This window comes from Hemiscyllium ocellatum, chromosome 8 (assembly GCF_020745735.1).
Source record: "Hemiscyllium ocellatum isolate sHemOce1 chromosome 8, sHemOce1.pat.X.cur, whole genome shotgun sequence".
Taxonomy (NCBI): domain Eukaryota; kingdom Metazoa; phylum Chordata; class Chondrichthyes; order Orectolobiformes; family Hemiscylliidae; genus Hemiscyllium; species Hemiscyllium ocellatum.
Window position 1 is genome coordinate 41,436,487 of NC_083408.1, and position 12,671 is coordinate 41,449,157.

The following is a 12,671-nucleotide window of genomic DNA, read 5'->3' on the forward strand; positions in this document are numbered from 1 at the left end:
TTCCTCTTTTCGCAGTTCTGGTGTACTGCAGTGTGTTGTGGCCCTTTTGAATAGTGTCCTGATGCAGCTTCGTTTGTGTGTGTTGGGGTGGTTACTTTCATAGTTTAAGACTTGGTCTGTGTGTGTTGGTTTCCTGTGTACCCTTGTGGTGAATTCTCCGTTGGGTGTTCTCTCTACTAACACGTCTAGGAATGGGAGTTGGCTATCCTTTTCCTCTTCTCGTGTGAATCGGATTCCTGTGAGTGTGGCGTTGATGATTCGGTGTGTTTTTTCTATATCTGTGTTTTTGATGATTACAAAGGTGTCATCCACATATCTGATCCAGAGTTTGGGTTGGATCAGCTAGCCACAAAACGACACGACCAGCTATCTCTAGTAGCCATACACTCAGACAACCAGCAACATGAATTTGACTGGGAAAACACCACTATCATAGGACAAGCCAGACAGAGAACAGCCAGAGAATTCCTAGAAGCATGGCATTCATCCACAAACTCCATTAACAGACACATTGACCTGGACACCATATACAAACCACTACAGCTGAAACTGACACCCGGAAACGGCAAGAACATCCATCAACAGACACATCGACCTGGACCCCACATACAAATCACTGCAGCTGAAACTGACACCCAGAAGCGGCAAGAACAAACCAATATAAATACCGGAAGAAACATCAAAGCAGCGCTTCACACGAGGCTCCAACAGCACTGATGATGTTCCCTAGCCAGGGAACGAAACGTTTGCAGCAAAAACTTCCAGCTCGGCGAGCAGAACCACAACAATGGTTTAAATGATGTTGTATTGCCTTATTAATGACCTAACCCATTCTTGGCAGGAATAAGAAAACCTATGTCCGATTCAATTGAGAAATTGGAGACTGAAGTTTTGCAAGCAACATCAAAAATTCACTTTAACTTCATTTCTTTAGAATTTTAGCTTCCATCTGTCCAGTTTTAATGTTCTTATACTGCACTTTAGGCTGGATTTTTTTATTACCATATCAACTGAATTGTCCATCACATCTCCTCATTTGAGGTTTGGGCCATGGAGTTCAATTGGATTGGTTTATGCTTCTGAGCAAAGCCTTACAGTGGTTTGACACTGGCCTCTGTAAGATGGCTGACGAGGAGGCCTCCTACTCTCATCACCTTCCATTAGTAATATTGAAAGCACTTTTACAAACTGACAATGTTACAAGAGCCTAGATAAGAGTGGTGCTGGAAAAGCAGGTCAGGCAGCATCCAAGGAGCAGGAAAAATCGATGTTTTGGGCAAAAGCTCTTCATCAGGAATGAGGCCTCACTTTCGCCTGACCGTGTTACAAATACACCTTGAATGGCCAACAAGACCCAGCATGGGACTCAAAACCTGTTTGCTTCTAGCTGAGAGGTAGGGATCCTACTATGACTTTGCCACAAAGTCTTCAACACAACCCAGGAAACTGACTTTTATCTAAAAGTCAAGCTGGCTTATAGATGATGCAGAGAAGTTGGTATCATGTTTTTGTATTGAATCCAACTAAGATTGCCTCACTCTATAAAACTGAATTCAATGCTGACTAAAGGTTCAGTTGACCTCCTGGTAGAACACAATATCCTATAATCCAATGGATGCCCTGATGGATCATATCACAGCATGCAAGCTTGGAATTGTATCAAACATCACATAATTCCTTGGTAACACATAAATAAAGTCAAAAGGAACGAATTTGTCAATTTTTATAAAGCACATGAATTATTGAAGGCTGATTTTTTTTTAAAAAATCCTTACATTTTTGGTTTTAGCTACTTCAAAAGGCACTGGAGTTAATTTAAACCAGATGGAAATGGTTTAGAATTTGTGCTAATCTTGTTTGAAAAGTCAAGTGCATTTTCTTTTCTTTATTTCTTTGTGGAATGTGAGTGTCACATTCTGTTACCCATCCCTAATTACTCCTGAACTGAACGTCTTGCAAGGCAATTAAGAGACAAGTAGCAGCAGGTGAAATAAAAGCAAAGGGAACTTTAAGTGCTTGTATCAGTCAGTCCACAAATGGTGTAGCCACCCAGCATCTTGTTCAAGGGCAAAACACTGAATGCTGAAACTCCAAAATAGAAACACAAATGTTGGAAATGCTCAGCAGGTATTCCATGGAAAGAAAGAGCGTTAGCATTTCTGATTGGTGATCTTTCATCAGAAATTGCATCTAATCCCTTTTCTGATGGATGGTGAGGTTCAGGTGCTGCACAAGGTACCAATGAGAAGGACAAAACTTTCTGCATTCAACTGCAACATCCCACCATTAAACAGAGTCAAGATTCAGGCCACCATCAAAAATCTGCCCCTGTTCCAGGCAGCAGAGTGGCTCAGTGGCTAGCACAGATGCCTCACAGCACTGGGAACCTGGATCCTATTTCGGCCTTCTCCAGCTGTCTGTGTGGAGCTTACACATCCTCCCGGTCTCTGTGTGGGTTTCCTCCGGGTGCTCTGGTTTCCTCCCACAGTCCAAAAGGTGTGCAGTTTAGCTGGATTGGCCATGCTAAATTGCCCATCATGTTCAGGGATGTGCAGGTTAGGTGGATTAGCCATGGGAATGCAGAGTTTCAGTAGAGGGATGGGTCTGGGTGCTTGCTCTTTGGAGGGTCGGTGTGGATTTGATGGGCCGAATAGCCTGCTTCAAAACCGAGGGATTCTATGATAATCAGGATGCCGTGATGTGCTATTCCGGTGCTGCGGAATAACCATAGATGCCTTAGCACAGAAGTCAATCTTGCATTCGCTGCTTTGTCAACCCAAACTGAAGAATGGCAAAGGAAAATAATGCAAACGATGAATATCTGGAAGCAAAACTAAAATGACTGGAAAAGTGCAGGTAACGACAGAGGAGATCAAACATGCTGTTTTGACTGTGTGACCTCTAATAAAACTGAAAGGTATTACTGATAGACAACATATAAATGGGCATAGGACAAAGGGAAGGAACAGGAGACAAAGTGGCAAGCATAGTCTTCTTTCATGTTATACTATATTAAGCATGCTGTGAGCGTACACCCGAAAAACCTTCTCATGGTCAAGTCAGGTACCTGTATTGATGAAATTCTGCTGCTGCAACTTTCTTCAGAAGCAAGAGGTCCAACTCATATGTCTGCCAAAGGAAGCACTTGCCCCTCACTCTACGGGTATGGGTTGCTGTACCTTGTGGAAAGGAAGACACGTGGCCCATCTTGGCCATCTTTCATACGCTCCCTGTCTTTTCTGAACAAGTTGGATATTGAGGCAAGTAAATAATAATAATTGCCATCGGCAATTTACAAATGCTGAAACACAGAGATGAGAACAAAATTTCAAGTATTGTCCAGAAGTTGGAAGCCTTTTAAGTATTCACACGTTTGGGCCTGTCAAAAGGCTTTTATTCTTTGAGTTCCATCAAGCCAACACTCACCACCCATGGATCAGGAAACAGATTTGTATGTTTTCTTCTTTTGGGTAGCTTTGTTATGCTACTGCCTGCTTCAGATGAAAGCTTCCAACTCAGGCTTGACCTGAAAGCGGAGCAGGGTGAAAATCTGTGGACAACAGGTGCAGGCAAGTCACACTTGTCCTCGGAGTTCACAGTAGGGTATAGTAACAGGATGTGGCAGAGGCAACATGAGGACAAGGACACGGAGAACTAGAAAGTCTGCTCTGATGGATGCTGTAAGTATATAAAGACCTTTAATCACAAGCAACGTCCTGAACTTCTGTTCATCCATGACAGAAGTTTGACAATGACACTTACGATGCAGAACTGGAGCTTATTGTTGGCAGAGAGAAATTCTCTTTCACATTCATGTTTCTGTGTTGCAATTCAAATGAAAATAATTGTTTATAAGCACCTCCAAAGAACCTTCCCAACAAAGAATCATACATGTAAAGAAATGCAATTGGATGTTAACTTGTCATTTATCAAACGTGTATTTGCGTCTCTTGTTCAAGCGCATTTGAAGGATAAGGAAACATTGCAAACACATGTCGTTACAGCCATGTTATATCGATGGCAATATTTTGTCTTGCAAGTTGACTGTTTGCATGTGGTGGTCAACCTGGTGTTAAACATCACTCAGTGTGACTCAGGAGCTCCACTCTAGCGTGGCAGCCTGTGCCTATTCTGTTTCAGAGGAAGCCAGTGAGCCAGGAGGGCTGGACTCTGTTTTCTCTGCACTTCGTTCTCGGCTGATTGGGCTTTCCAATTTTGTTTGCCTCTTCTAATGCTCTTATGAAAGTTCAACCTCCGCTTGATTTTCCATTTGTTTGGATTTGTGTTTTCTGCATTTATTTCACAATATTTCAATATATCCATGTAACTGCAATCAAAGTGCATTGTTAAAAAGAGCGTTTCATAGTCCTCTATTTATTTAATATTTTGCCCATTTGATGATTTACACGATCAACATTTTTTGATGCCAATTAAGCCTTGATGTGGACAAAACAAATTCTGTTAAGAGATTTGTATTGTCATGTTACTTTCCATTTAAATGACAAATGCTGATTTAACCTGTATTGCTCATTTGACCTAATTTCCTTTTCATGGTAATTAGCTGCAAATAACTAGTGGAAACAATATTAGCAGCAAACATACTTGAACTTCACTGCAGCTTGGTAAAGGTAGCAAGATGATAAACATCATCAAAAGTCTTTCATTGAGTTACTGTCATATAACTTACTAAGGACACCTCAGCAAGATGGGAACTAAATACTGAATGCTTGTTTTGGTTTGAAATGACATGCCTCCCTAATATGCAGTTAGGCAGGCAACTTTGTCATTAACAATAATGGCACTGGATATCAGTACAACTGCTCAACTGACAGCCACTGCATTCAGATGTACTACGTAAAAATGGTGTTGAATACTATCCTTTTGCACTCAACAGAGCTTTGATCTAATAATAGCAACAATGAATCTTCTCTAGCCTGACATGGTTCTAGATGAAATCAGAGCTACCATTTTAAAACAGCTTTCGACAACTCATCCCAACATGCGCACCAATGACTTATATCGCCAGTAAACTGGCTTAATGAATTAGCCAACTTGGTGCATCGAGTTTCAGTATTCCACCAATGCTTTTGATCTTCCATTATGTTGTTGTAATGACAACTGCGACTAAAGAACAGTAGGGATATATCAAACATATCAAAAATAAAATCAAAACAGCTTATTGCAAATCCTGGAAACCTGAAATAAAAATTGAAAATGCTAGAAACACTAAGTGTATCAGGGTATATCTGTAGACACAGAGGTGGAAGAACATGAATTTAAGATGAATGACATCTTGTATCTCCTGTCACTTATTAGCCAAGGCAAGCACTAAGCAATTCAACTCAAGTTTCTGAGTTGAAAGAGTTAGTGTGAGTCAGTGAACCTCGAACGTTTGGATGGCATTATCCTCCTTTGGTATTTTTAAATAAGCCAGCAGTGCAGCACAAGTGGAAAATAGGGTAGAGTCATAGAGATGTACAGCATGGAAACAGACCCTTCGGTCCAACTCATTAATGCCGACCAGATATCCTAACCTAATCTAGACCCATTTGCCAGCACTTGACCATATCCCTCTAAACCCTTCCTATTCATATAGGCAAGAGTGAGCCCTGAAGATGCTGGAAACCAGAGTGGTGCTGGAAAAGCACAGCAGGTCAGGCAGCATCCAAGGAGCAGGATTCCTGATGAAGGAATTTTGCCCGAAACATTGATTTTCCTGCTCCTTGGAAGCTGCCTGACCTGCTGTGCTTTTCCAGCACCACTCTGATCTAAACCCTCCCTTCCTATTCACATACCAACTAAGATGTCTTTTAAATGCTGTAATACATGCTATACAATGAGTGTCATTGCTTTACTTCAATGGATTGTTACTTTTCTATAAATTACCATTATCACATTTTAATAGCATTAACATACAATGCACAAGAGCTAAATATTTTGAAAACAATACCTGGTCTGCATTCGTATACATCACAACACTCTCCTGGTAATCCTGTTGCTTCAGAAACTAGAACACGTTGGTGAGCAAAGGGACAGCTCTCCTCTTTGCAGGCCATTTTGTTACACTGGCAGACACTTGGTGTTGGGCAGCACTGGCCTGGTGGTGTGTATCCTTTAACAAGTACTGAATCCTCAGGGCAAAGAGATTCAAATTGTATTGGGCAGCGTTCGTTGGAACAATCCCATGTGACATCTGAGTAAAAGGAGAGGAACAATGTAAGAAGTTGAATCCAATATACTTCTGATCTATCACATATCACTTCAAATACAGTTCAATATACATTTAATTCATCTAGATTAGGGAAACCCAGCGATTATAATAAAAATAATGTCCCAGTAACATATACAGCTTCTACAATTTTGTGATTGTCATGCTTTGTACAACTGAAAATAAGCTAGTTCCTCTTCCATTTTTGTGTTGGTTAAAGTGTAGACTTGAGGGTCGAAAAATAAGAATCATTTCTACCTTTTTACCCAAGAGCTGCCAGTGCCCTGTTTGTAAAAATAACTTTGTATTTATCTTACACCTTTCATGGTGGAGAATAACCAAAAGTGCTTGAGAAGACCGTAAACAAATAAAATTGGACACAAAGTTTAATGAGAGGGGTAACTCAGAGACCTAGGTCTTGAAGGAAGGTAGAGGTCATGGAATGATGCATTGCTTGGCAGCAGTGAAAACGAGATCTATTGTTACCACATGCTTTTGTCCCACATCATTAAGACAACTCCTATTCTCCAAGCATTGTTTTGGGTTATCAGAGTGAAACAGTCAACTTCTGCCAGGTTTTGGGCAGATTTGCATTGTTTACTCGTGCCTCCATCAAGCACAATAATTCAATCTTATGTACACAAATCAGAAGGAGAAGGCTTTCATCCCAAGGCTCTGGACAGGATTCAAGTCCAATTCGTCGAACAGGAAGGGAAGTGTTCAAACCTAACTACTTTGTTGATTGTGATTTCAATTAATTGGCTTTCAAGCATTGCAGTGGAGTTGGTTATACATAATATAATAGCAAGTCCTGATAACTAGAGCGAGTGCTATCTGAAATGATGAGTCATAAATGAAAGTAATGAAAAATGCCACTGACACTTTTCCATCTATTGGTTTTAATTGCATTGCAAATAATTTTAAACAATATGCTTAAGGCAAAATTAGATCAGTTATTTTAAGAAGAGCATAATATTATGTCACGCTAATCCAATCTTGACAACTACTTCACTTATTTAATTAACTGAAGCAGCAGTAAGAGCCTATTTCACCAGCCATGTGGAACTAATACTGTGTAGAGAAGTCTCAGTGCAATTGTGAAAAAGTACAGCAGACGACTCCAGATTTCTCTAATTTGTGGAACATACATTCTTTGGAAGATTTGCATCTTAAATCCATTTGAATTTGAACTCTAGCGACCATGCCTTCCAGAAAAATCCGACAAGAATTGCAGTGTTTTGTGACATGTATTTATTGATTGGCACTGTATTCAATGCAAAACGCTTTCTAACAGTGCTCAAATAAAATGACCTGTTTACTTTTTTAGACTCTAACAGGCAGCCAGCAATTAATGAATTGATTAAATTAAAGAATATAAGATGACGCTCCTGCAAGAACACACTGGCATTACAAGGTCAGTAATGCACAAAGACTACTGGTCTATGTGAAGCAATCACTGTGAAGGAACCGGATTACATGTTTAATTCAATTTCGCTATCACATTCTTCATTTTCTCTTTGTACGGTCACAGTGCTGAGAGAGATGACGGTTCTGCACACAGCAGCATCAAGGCTAACACTGTTTTTCAGCGATAAAACAAAAATTGGTATTTATATAAAATGTTTCACAACCCAAGATACCTCAAAGTGCTTGATATTCAATTAATTGTAGCAGGAGGGACTACAATAAACACCACATCAACCGCTTTACCTCCATCCACCTGTTTGGTCACCTTCTCAAATAATTCAATTAGTTTGGTGAGGCTCAACCTACTCTTCACAAAACCGGCCTAGTTGAATGGCTCAAAATTCAGGTGAGCAAAAATAGTTATCTCTGAGCTACATTGACCTGAGATGCCACAGGGTGCATGGGGGGGGTGGGGTGGCGGTGGCGTTGCACTGCTTTCCATTTGGCGCAGCTATTAGCACATGCAGTCGGCTTTAACTGGAAGAACGCAGAATATGATTTTGATCAGCTCCCAGCCCTGAATGGATGCCAAGCTGGCATTTTTGAGCTCAATGCTCCAGTTAATGCTGCTCCTTCAATCTTAAAGCAACTTAAAAGGGGATTAACTCCTTTGATTTCCAGCCATAGCTTGATACAGTGAAGCATGCAAGTTAGTGTTTAGTATTCATCATCTCAGTTATTCTAAAACAGTTCACCTGTGCATCTGAATTTGAGCCAATTTGGTAAGCTAAAGGATAGTTATTGGGGGCATGAGATAGCTTTGGCAAAATGGGGACATGAGATAGCTTTGGCAAATAGAATTAAGGAGAATCCAAAGGGGTTTTACAAATATATTAAGGACAAAAGGGTAACTAGGGAGAGAATAGGGCACCTCAAAGATCAACAAGGCGGCCTTTGTGTGGCGCCACAGAAAATGGGGGAGATACTAAATGAATATTTTGCACCAGTATTTACTGTGGTAAAGGATATAGAAGATATAGACTGTAGGGAAATAGATGGTGACATCTTGCAAAATGTCCAGATTACAGAGGAGGAAGTGCTGGATGTCTTGAAATGGTTAAAAGTGGATAAATCCCCAGGACCTGATTAGGTGTACCCGAGAACTCTGTGGGAAGCTAGAAAAGTGATTGCTGGGCCTCTTGCTGAGATATTTGCATCATCGATAGTCACAGGTGAGGTGCCGGAAGACTGGAGGTTGGCAAATGTGATGCCACTGTTTAAGAAGGGCGGTAAGAACAAGCCAGGGAACTACAGACCAGTGAGCCTGACCTCAGTGGTGGGCAAGTTGTTGGAGGGAAACCTGAGGGACAGGATGTACATGTATTTGGAAAGGCAAGGAGTGATTTGGGATAGTCAACATGGATTTGTGTGTGGGAAATCATGTCTCACAAACTTGATTGAGTTTTTTGATGAAGTAACAAAGAAGATTGATGAGGGCAGAACAGTAGATGTGATCTATATGGACTTCAGTAAGGCGTTCGACAAGGTCCCCTATGGGAGACTGATTAGCAAGGTTAGGTCTCAGGGAATACAGGGAGAACTAGCCATTTGGATACAGAACTGGCTCAAAAGGTAGAAGACAGAGGGTGGTGGTGGAGGCCTGTGACCAGTGGAGTGCCACAAGGATCGTTGCTGGGCCCTCTACTTTTTGTCATTTACATAAATGATTTGGATGCGAGCATAAGAGGTACAGTTAGTAAGTTTGCAGATGACACCAAAATTGGAGGTGCAGTGCACAGCAAAGAGGGTTACCTCAGATTACAACAGGATCTGGACCAGATGGGCCAATGGGCAGATGGAGTTTAATTCAGATAAATGCGAGGTGCTGCATTTTGGGAAAGCAAATCTTAGTAGGACTTATACACTTAATTGTAAGGACCTAGGGAGTGTTGCTGAACAAAGACCTTGGAGTGCAGGTTCATAGCTCCTTGAAAGTGGAGTCGCAGGTAGATAGGACAGTGAAGGTGATGTTTGGTATGCTTTCCTTTATTGGTCAGAGTATTGAGTACAGGAGTTGCGAGGTCATGTTGCGGCTGTACAGGACATTGGTTGGAATATTGCATGCAATTCTGGTCTCCTTCCTATCGGAAAGATGTTGTGAAACTTGAAAGGGTTCAGAGGAGATTTACAAGGATGTTGCCAGGGTTGGAGGATCTGAGCTAGAGGGAGAGACTGAACAGGCTGGGGCTGTTTTCCCTGGAGCGTCGGAGGCTGAGGGGTGACCTTATAGAGGTTTACAAAATTATGAGGGGCATGGATATTAAATAGGCAAAGTCTTTTCCCTGGGGTTGGGGAGTCCAGAACTAGAGGGTATAGGTTTCAGGTGAGAGGGGAAAGATATAAAAGAAACCTCAGGGGCAACTTTTTCATGCAGCGAATGGCACGTGTATGGAATGAACTGCCAGATGATGTGGTGGAGGCTGGTACAATTTCAACATTTAAGAGGCATTTAGATAGGTATATGAATAGGAAGGGTTTGGAGGGATATGGGCCAGGTGCTGGCAGGTGGGACTAGATTGGGTTGGGATATCTGGTCGGCATGGACAGGTTGGACCGAAGGGTCTGTTTCCATGCTGTACATCTCTATGACTCTATGTCTGAAAGCAGATCACCGACCTAACAGTGTTTTTTGTGTCCATAGTGCTCAGCGCAACATGTGTCTGGATGTGTGGTGGTCTGATTAATGCTGGACAATCCTACCACCCTGACGGTGTGGATATCTCCTAGAGCTGTGATCAAGAAGATGGTGAGAAATAGGGAAAAGCAGAAGGGAAGCAAGAGGAAACAGGCAGCCTAACAAAACCTTATTGGCCAGGCCATCAATAGACAACTCATCCAGCTGTGATATCTGCTTGCCTTGTCCCAATTCCCAGTTACCACAAGTTCCAAACTTTTCCTTCATCACTGATCTGCACAGAAACAAACACCACCACACCGTAAACAGTCTTAACTAAATCTGGAAATCAAAGCATTCCATGTTGGAGACAAACTTCAACTATTTAAAAAGAATGTTTTCCAGGGACGTGGGCGTTGCTGACAAGGCCAGCAGTTGTTGCCCATTCCTTGAACAGAGTGGCTTGTTAGGCCATTCCAGAAGGCAAGCCAAGAGTCAATTACATCGCATCGTGTCTGGAATCAGAGGGGTCAGGAAGCAGGATTCTTCCCTAAAAGGACACAAGTGAAGCAGTTTTAACAACTATTGATGATAGTAACTGTGTCTGCATTAGAACTGAGACTAGCTTTCGATTCCAGATTTTATTATGTCAATTTATATGCCACCAACTGCCAGGGTAGGATTTGAATTCTCATCCCCAGAACCTGGATTATTCATCGAGTGACGTTATCGCTCCTAAAACACTGACTGTCTTGTGTGTAGCTCACCCTAGTCCAGTAATTCCTATTCATAGCAATCCCAGAGTTTGCAGCATAGTTTGTGAAAGTTCACAACTTTCACTGAGACTGGCTTCCAAGATAACCTGGAGTCATAGCTTTCTGGATGGGCTGACTGATTGATTGACTGACCGACCACAGGCAGGCAACAGCCAAGGTACTGACAGAATGGCTGTGATGGGAGGACAAATCCGTCGTTCTGAGGTTTAAAGCTCCATGCAGGCATGCCCTTGGGATGAACCACTGACCCTTTGACCCTGGCCCTCACAGCCAGAATGGCAGCACTATGAACATCCTCGACAGCAGCCTGGCCTTACACCACATTCAGCAAGTTCTGCATATGCTGCAATGGAATCCGAGGCATTGAATACCACACACCACATGTGAGCAGCATACATAATTGAAATGTCTGTCACTTCTACAATGTAAAGGATGCTCTCCGAGCTCTGGGAAAATCCAGGTACAAAGTTGGAGATGGGCTCTTCCATGCTCCTCAGCATTGACTTTAGACTTTAGAGTCAGAGCCATACAGCACAGAAACAGACCCCTTGGTCCAATTAGTCTATGCTGAATATAATCCCAAACTAAACTAGTCCCACCTGCCTGCTCCTGGCCCACAACTCTCTCAATCTTTCCTTCCAATGTACTTATCTGAGTGTCTCTTAAATGTTGTAATTGTGCCTGCATCCACCATTTCCTCAGAAAGTTCATTCCACACGCAAACTACCCTCTTGGCAAGATTCCCAATGCACCAAACAGTATGCACAGATACCCATCATTTCACTTTCTCGAGCCTCCTTAATATGAAATTCCTTAACCAAGCCCTCAACAATAGGGCTCATGTCAGACTGACTTGCCGAGGTTGCTGACATTGTATTAGATTTAGCTCCTACCCTGGCACCAGGCCACTCATGCTCATTGTCTCACCAAATGCAGATCCCACTTCTAAAGTTGTACGTGAAACATTGACTGGTAACTGTTTAAAAGCTACTGATTTTTAATATTCATGTTAAATTTATATTGTTAAGTTTAACGGTAAGCAGGCAGAGGGAATTTGATTTAGTATCTAGAGTGCGTGCAAAGATAGAGCATTGGTCAGAGTTTTAGAAGGTGGAAGACAGATACATAATGCAGCCTTCTGTAGATAAAGGAACGGACAGTTACAAGATAGATGTTGAGAACTGGGGGTCTCTCAAACGAGGGGTCATAGTTGAGTAAGAGGGCGCTCATTTAAAATGAAGTACATTGGAATTTCTTCTCCCAGAGGATAGTGAATGGCTGGAATTCCCACCTCAGAGGTTTGTGAAGGCTTGCTCAGTGAAAGTATTCAAAGAGAAGGCAGGTAGATTTTTTTCCACAGTTGATGGCTGCGCTGAGTTGGCTTGACACAATAGTTGAGGCCTGGGGCAATCTTGTTGAACGGTAGGGCAGACTTGAGGAGCCTCTTTCTTACATGACAAGTAAAGGAATTGCATCTAACTTGTGGGTGAAGGAGATGGGAAAGTTAAGGCTATACATGCCTTTCAACAGCACTGTAGGAGGAGGAGAGTTAGAGCATGGCAGAAAAACAATGATGAAAGAATGGGCGGGATATGTCTGGGGAGAT

General features: G+C 42.0%; 1 protein-coding gene across 1 annotated transcript in view; it reads right to left on the minus strand.

The window, feature by feature from the left end:
• Nucleotides 1–12,671, minus strand: part of LOC132818129 (cysteine-rich motor neuron 1 protein-like) — a 249,856-nt gene that overhangs the window by 65,541 nt on the left and 171,644 nt on the right. The window contains exon 3 of the mRNA XM_060828847.1: nt 5,951–6,193. Coding sequence (XP_060684830.1) covers nt 5,951–6,193 — 243 coding nt within the window. The remainder of the gene's footprint in view (nt 1–5,950; nt 6,194–12,671) is intronic.